Source organism: Octodon degus, unplaced genomic scaffold (genome assembly GCF_000260255.1).
Source record: "Octodon degus isolate 3935 unplaced genomic scaffold, OctDeg1.0 scaffold00230, whole genome shotgun sequence".
NCBI classification, from domain to species: Eukaryota; Metazoa; Chordata; class Mammalia; order Rodentia; family Octodontidae; genus Octodon; species Octodon degus.
This window is the reverse complement of record NW_004524806.1, coordinates 1,132,410-1,139,908: the sequence shown is the minus strand read 5'-3', so window position 1 is coordinate 1,139,908 and position 7,499 is coordinate 1,132,410. Positions and strand designations below refer to the sequence as shown.

Sequence of the window (7,499 nt, the reverse complement as noted above, 5' to 3'; positions counted from 1 at the left end):
TTTTTGTATATTAGGGAAGGGTCTACAGGGTGTTCAGGATCTCACTGCTAGATTAGACTCGTAGTGATCTGCCTGTTTACAACCTCCCAAGAGCTGGGGTTATAGGCACGCGCCACCACACCCAGTCTCAATTGCCCTCTCAGTATGTCCCAGGGGTGAGGCTGGCAGGGCAGGCCCTCTGGTATATAGTATTAATCTTTGTCATCATTCACAATTCCATCACATTTACTTTACATGGGGAGGGGCTGTTAAACATTTTTATTTATTGACTATAAGCTATGTTGCTAAGTTCGATTAAAAAACAGTTTGGGTGCATTGGCCCACATCTGTAATTCCAGCTACTTGGGAGGCTGAGGTAGGAGGATCATAGGTTTGAGGCCAGCCTGGGCAAATTAGGAAAACTCAATAAAAGAAGGCTAAATGTGTAAGTCAGTTGCAGGCACCCCTGGATTCCATCCTCAAACCACAAAATAGATACGTACCCAGAATCTAATATTTGTTGTCTTAGCTCTACTAAAGAAGGATAAGGAAATGTACAGATCTGGATTTTGCTTGATGTGAAGACCAGGAGTATATTTTTACTTGAACAGCTAACATACTGTTTGAATTCTTGCTATGAATTAAGTGCAGAACTGTTAAAATTTTAGTTGTGTTTTGTTGCATATCTTTGGCACCAGTAGTTTTTGGTTTTAGTGTATTTTTTTAAGCATCTGGTTCCTAAATTTCAGTCCCTAGGTTGTTGTAAAATTCTCTTTTGTGTCCAGGTGGAGTTTGCCTTTTGCTCCAGCATCTTGGTGCCCCTCCCACTCCTGCTCTTTGCTGCAGTGGCATTCTGCAGCAGAACCTGCCACACCTTCCAAATCTGCCAGTTATGGTCTCTCCTGGGAGAGTACCATGTAAATATTGCAAGTCAGAGGGGTTCTTATCCGTCCCTATGGAAATGTTAAATGTAAAACAGGACAAAGACACTTTCTTAATGATAAAGGGGTGGCTGTTTTATTTTGTTAATGTTACGCTAGAGTCACTTGAGTTTGGCTGCTATGAGCTTGAAGTTTATCCTGTCTGTGGACAAGTAGAATTGCAGACCTGGTAAGTATAAGGGGCTCAGCCCAGCCCTGGTTGGAGATGTGTTTGCACCTAAGCCTGTAGTGGGTGGTCTGCCAGCTTAGGGCCAGGCAGGTCCTCACTTCCTTGGCATTAATTTGGAAAAGAATCAGCCACAAAAGCATCAATCCTTTTTATTTTGTGGTAGTACTGGCTGAAGCTTGGGGTACTATTACAAAGCTGTCTTCAGACCTATTTATTTCAAAGCAGGGGATTGGACCCAGGACTTTTACACTGAGCTACATCTCCAGCCCCATACATTCATTTATTTATTTACTTTTGAGACAGGGTCTCGCAGGCTTAGCTCAAACTTGGATTCCCCTGTCTTAATGTCATAGATAGCTGAGATTATAAGTGTGTGCCATCATACCTCGTTTACTTTTTTTTTTTTTTAAACATAGGGTCCAGCCAAATAAATGGATTTTTATGATGTGATTAGCTTAGTTGTTCCCAAGAATTGTTTTTTGGTTCAGATTCATATCAAAAGTGAACCAGTTGATAGCATGTTTGTGTAGCTATGAAGAGTAGGTGAGTTATTCAGAACAAGAAACGTTACCCCCCTAGCTGACAGTATGACCTGCTCTGGTGGCATTTTTCTTTGCTCAGTATTTTGACGTTGGATGCTTCCCAGATAAAGAACTTCACATTTTCCTAAATAGTCGCTGATCTATTTTTGGCAGTGGATCTATTTTTACTCACATAGTTTATTTCCTTGGGAGTAGTGGGAGGAGGCCCCTACTGACTTTTGAGTGGAAGACTAATGAATTAGCAACAGGCTGGGTTATTTGTGACCTTTAGTAATGCACTGCAGTCCCAGACCAGAGAAAATAAGTGAAGAAGGTACCAGTGGGGTTAAAAGGTGATGTAGCTAAGGGCTATATGGTAAAGACATTGGTAAAGTGACATAATCCTGAAGACCAGGACTGTTTTAGTTTAGCAGCCAGGGGTGTGGTGGCACACATGGCCTGTAATACCAGCACTCTGGGAAGTTGAGTCAGGAGGATTGCAAGTTCAAGGCCAGGTTGGGCAGTTAACTCAAAACTGGGTGGGGGGAGGCTTGGGGATGTATATCTGTATGAAGGTCTTGGATTTAATTTCCAGTATTGCAAAAATAAAATGGCCAGCAGGGAGTCCAGTGCTTTAAAAAAGTGGGGAGGGATACTTAAAAGTGGGAAGAGTCAGTCAGTTTAAGGTTTTCAGGAATGGTAATGTATAAATAGGATTAAATGAAGTGGGAAACTAGGAAGGCAACAAACCAGAGAGGTTGTAATTAGAAGTGGCGCACCCTCTTAGAGGTGGTTGGTGGTAGCTTTGCAGACTTAGTGCCCAGTGTAGCTACTCTGAGAGCAGCTGGAGTTGGTCAGAATGAATGTTTAGCATTGGTATTGGGAATAAAAAGAAGGTTGAGTATCATGGTATAGGTCTGTCATCTCTAATTGTATCTCTGATTTGTATTCCTAATGAGAAATTATTTGGAAGTCTATGATTAAAGAGATACAAAATCTTATCTCTGTAAGTTCTGCAGGTGATCACCCAGCAGATTTGATATGCCCCATTGTTGGGGCTAGCCAGTGTATCATGGTTCTTCCCATTATGCTATGTTGCTTCCCATGTCTGTTTCATGTAGAATAAAATCGAACTTTTTGTCCTCTTGGCTTTTGTATGTTAGTACAAACATTAATGGAGATTGTTTATAGTAAGTATTAACCGTCAAGACCAACAGTGCATCTTTTATGTGGCTTTTGATGGCTCTTGATTTGTGTGTGTGGGTGTACTTTTCCTCACATACTGAGGAAAATTCAGTCAAGTAATAAACTCATGTCTTAAGTTCTTTTTGTTAACAGAGTTATGGTCTAGGAGTATTAAAACTACTATATTTAACAGATGGCTAATACACTCATGAAAAAATGTTTTAACATTACTGGCCGTTAGAGAATTACAAGTTAAAACAACACTGAGATAATGTCTTACTCAGGATACCCTCTTGAATTTAGTCTTAGCTCATACTGTGACCTCAAATTAGCTTTTCTAGGCATAAGAAGTAAAATAAAGAATATCAACCCAAATGATCCCCAAGGCCTCCAGTCCCCCAATTTTTTCCTTAGTACCAATACAAGGTATGATAAGGCATGAGGTTGATCCTATTAAAAGGTGTAGTTGAGGAATTCATGTAAGCATAGTCTTCCTCTGGCTAGAATAAACTGCCAAAAAAGGCCACTGGGCAATATTTATAATGACACCTTCACTAGAAAAATCATTTCTAGTTACTAGGAGTATTAGTGTTTATGTAACAATCATCTGGTTGCCAGCCAGTCTGAGTGATTCACTGTCAGCGTCAGCTGAGGGTGACTAACATAACCAAGCAGACAAATATTGTTCTTAGAACTCAAGCCAGAGCTTAACTAGGAAATAATTTGGTATATTTAAATGTATTTTTTAAAACTGTACTTGGTACATGATTTCACTATGCAGCATGGATTCATAGTGATCCTCCTGTTTTCAGCCTCCCCAGCACTGGGATTACAGGCCTGTGCCACCACACTCAGTTTTGGTGGTCGGCTCAGTGTGCCCAGGAGCAGGGCAGGTGTGGCATGTGGTGCTGGAGATTGAACCCCGGTCCCTGTGCTTGCCTAAGCAGTGCTTAGTCCTCTCAGCTATCTTGCTGGCCCTTAAATGTATTTTTATTATTTGATTTATTGATCATAGCTATTCAGGATAGATTGATTGGTGCTGGCATTTTTTTCCTTTAATTTTCAAGATTATTTTCTGGAAAAGTCTTATTTTAGGGCAAATGTGATAAAGACCGTGTTGGAGAAAATGGATTTTGGTTGATGAGGAAAAAATAGGGGTCCTGTTTTTGTCTAGGGTTTGGAGGGCAGAGGGCCATATAGACATTTGTTTTACTTTGTAAGGACTTACACAAGTTTTCTAATTTTTGTAATGATTACACTTTTTTAAAACACTAATTCAAATTATTGTTTAAAGTTTCTGAATCTATTGCTCAGTCTTAGTCCATTTTAATGCTGTTGAGTTTGATGTTGATAATTTTCTCCACTAGAATTAAAAGTCTTTCCTTCTGTTGGAAGTTTGATTCTTTGTGTGTGTGTGTGTGTGTGTGTGTGTGTGTGTGTGTGTGTGTATGTTTTAGGACAGGGTCTACAGGGTCTCACAACGTAGACCCGGACTCCTAGTGATCTTCCTGTTTACAGCCTTGCAAGTCCTGGGATTATAGGTGTGGGCTACCACGCCCAGTCTTAATTGGCATCTCAGCGTGCTCTAGGGGCAGGGCTGGCCTAGGGATCGAACTCATAGCCCCTGCATCTGTCTAAGCAGGTGCTTTAATCCGCTGAGCTATTTGGCCAGCCTTGGAAGTTTGATTCTTAAAGTTTAAGTATCGTTTTTTTATGGCTTAAGTGGCTTATATTACCCCTCCTTTTCTTTTAAAATTATAGACCTCTCCCAATAGGTCATGATAAGGGATTTTTCTACTTTGAAGAAGAGACAGGCTCTTTTGAGGGCTTGTGAAATGTCCTACATTAGCAAAGCAAGAGAGTGATTATATGCTGGGCTCCACATCAGGGCTTTCTGATTCTACGTCTGTTAGTTTTCTTAGGCTGCTGAACAGAGTACCACAGTTAGAGTGGCTGAAAACAACAGAAATGTGTTCTCTCACAGTTCTGAAATGGAGGTTTAGACTGGCCATGCTCCTTCTACCCTTTGAAGACCCTAAGGAAGAACCCTAATCCTTGCTTGCTTTTAGCTTCTGATGGCTGCTGGCTGTTCTGATGTTGCCTTGCAGAGGTGTCATCATTTCAGTCTCTACCTTCATTATCAGTAGTGGTTCTGTGTGTAAGTGTAGCTGTGTCTCAAAATCTTGCCCTTCTTAGACGTTCACAGTTCAACCTATAGTAGAGTTGCTCTTTACACTAACTAGATAGCTGATTTATGTGGAGTTGGCTTTATGCAGAAGTAAGGGAAGTAAACCGAAAGTGAAAGTTTACTCTTCTATGTAAAATAATTACTGCTTGCAAACTCCAGGGGTCAGTCAGGTGTTTGATGGTGTAGGAAAAAAATAGGGGTCCTATTTTCAGCTTCCTCAGCACCCAGTTTTGGTGGTCTGCTCAGCGTGCCCAGGAGCACTTGTTCCTCAGTAAATATGGTGCTGGGTAGTTTTGCTTTCTTTTAGCTGAGGCTGGTGGTATTTAGTTACTGATGCATTGCCTATTTTGATGTGGGGTAGAGCTGGGAGTATTTGTAAATTAACCACAAAGGGAATAACCACAAAGGTAGTAGACGTTTCCTTGCTATCATGTACTACCACCATAGTCTTTGCATGATCGTTCTTATTCTAACAGAATAAAACATCTTACGTAAGACTTGACTTATAATATCTCAAGGCTTTGTTGCTTTGTAGTTTGAGTTGCAATATTTAACCCTTTCTTATGCTATAGTTTCCTTAACGTAGGATCTGTATCTTCATTGGTTTTGTCCACAAGTTGCTTTTATGCTCCAGAATGACTTGTACATATCCTATTCTCAAGGATTGTTGATTATGTTGAAGAGGATTTCTGAAGTTTTTAGACTTAGTTCTCAATGTTTGTCTCTTTGGGGTTCTGCAGGTGACAGAGCTGAATGAACCTCTTTCCAATGAAGATCGAAATCTCCTCTCTGTAGCCTACAAGAATGTGGTTGGTGCTAGGCGATCTTCCTGGAGGGTCATTAGCAGTATTGAGCAGAAAACAATGGCTGATGGAAATGAAAAGAAATTGGAGAAAGTTAAAGCTTACCGGGAGAAGATTGAGAAGGAGCTGGAAACAGTTTGCAATGATGTCCTGGCTCTGCTCGACAAGTTCCTCATCAAGAACTGCAATGATTTCCAGTATGAGAGCAAGGTGTTTTATCTGAAAATGAAAGGTGATTACTACCGCTACTTGGCAGAAGTAGCTTCTGGAGAGAAGAAAAACAGTGTGGTTGAAGCTTCTGAGGCAGCCTACAAGGAAGCTTTTGAAATCAGCAAAGAGCACATGCAGCCAACACATCCCATCCGGCTGGGCCTGGCCCTCAACTTCTCTGTGTTCTACTATGAGATCCAGAATGCACCTGAGCAGGCCTGCCTGTTAGCCAAACAAGCCTTTGATGATGCTATAGCTGAGCTGGACACATTAAATGAGGATTCCTATAAGGACTCCACACTCATCATGCAGTTGCTGCGAGACAACCTTACCCTCTGGACAAGTGACCAGCAGGATGAAGAAGCAGGAGAAGGCAATTGAAGATCTTTTGGCCCTTCCTTCACCCACCCTCCCCATCATCACCAATTCTTCCTTGCCACAATCACTAAATATCTAGTGCTAAACCTATCTGTATTGGCAGCACAGCTACTCAGCTCTGCTCTCCTATCCCTTGGAAAGCAGTGTCAGATAAACATTTATGGGCATTGCTGGACTGGTGGTTAACTTTGAGCCCATAGGAGCTCCCTTTGTGAATTGTGCAGAGAAATGTGTTCTAAATGAGGCATCTTGCTATGCCTGTTGATCTGTGGCAAATCCAGATGAAAGTAATTGAGGAGTTTAGAAAGAATTAGCCATATAGGCTATGGTTGGTATTTAAACCAAGCTGATAGTGTTTTGTTAAGCAGTACATCTTGTGCATGCAAAAATGAATTCAACCCTCCAATCTTCAACTAATGGAAAACTTAAGGGAAGCCGATACAGAGAGACGACTTGTTCCTTTCCATCAGCTTTATAATAAACTGTTTAATGTGAGGTTTCAGTAGCACCTTGTTTTGCCTCTTTAAATTATGACGTGCACAGATCTTTTCAATGCAATGCATCTAAAGTTTTGATACGTACTTTTTTTTTGGTTGCAATTGTTTTAAGAATCATGATTTTTTTTTGGTAGCTCTTTGGCTATTGTCCTTGTGTATCCTGACAGCACATGTGTGTCAGCCCATGTCAATCAAGATGGGTGATTATGAAATGCCAGACTTCTAAAATAAATGTTTTCGAATTCAAATGGGTAAATAAATGCTGCTTTGGGGATATTATCTCTGTGTATGGACTTGATTTTTTTTTTTTTTTTGCCCTCCCAAGGAGCTATTTAGTCACCATTTTGAGTCTTGGTTAGTCTTTCAAACAGTAAAGCATTGGTCATACAATATCCAGGATTTCCTGCCCTAGGATTCCATTACATATTTTGCAGCATACACTTAAGCTTGTGTGTTTTAAGTGTTCTGTGAACTCAGCTACTATAGCCCCTCTTAGCCACTTTTCCTGATAACTGAGTCTTATAAAAGCAAAATGCTTTCTTTCATAGTACAGAACCTCTGAAAGGTTGTGGTCTGTGTTTAACATGGGAGAGCAGTGTTTAGTCCACACTAGTATGTTGTTTGATAT

The 7,499-nt window shown here is 40.7% G+C and overlaps 1 protein-coding gene across 1 annotated transcript in view; it reads left to right on the top strand.

The window, feature by feature from the left end:
• Ywhah (tyrosine 3-monooxygenase/tryptophan 5-monooxygenase activation protein eta) overlaps positions 1–7,150 on the top strand; it is a 12,830-nt gene extending 5,680 nt beyond the window's left edge. The window contains exon 2 of the mRNA XM_004645500.2: positions 5,724–7,150. Within this exon, the coding sequence (XP_004645557.1) occupies positions 5,724–6,377 (654 nt within the window). The 3' untranslated portion in view covers positions 6,378–7,150. The remainder of the gene's footprint in view (positions 1–5,723) is intronic.
• Positions 7,151–7,499: the final 349 nt, after the last annotated feature.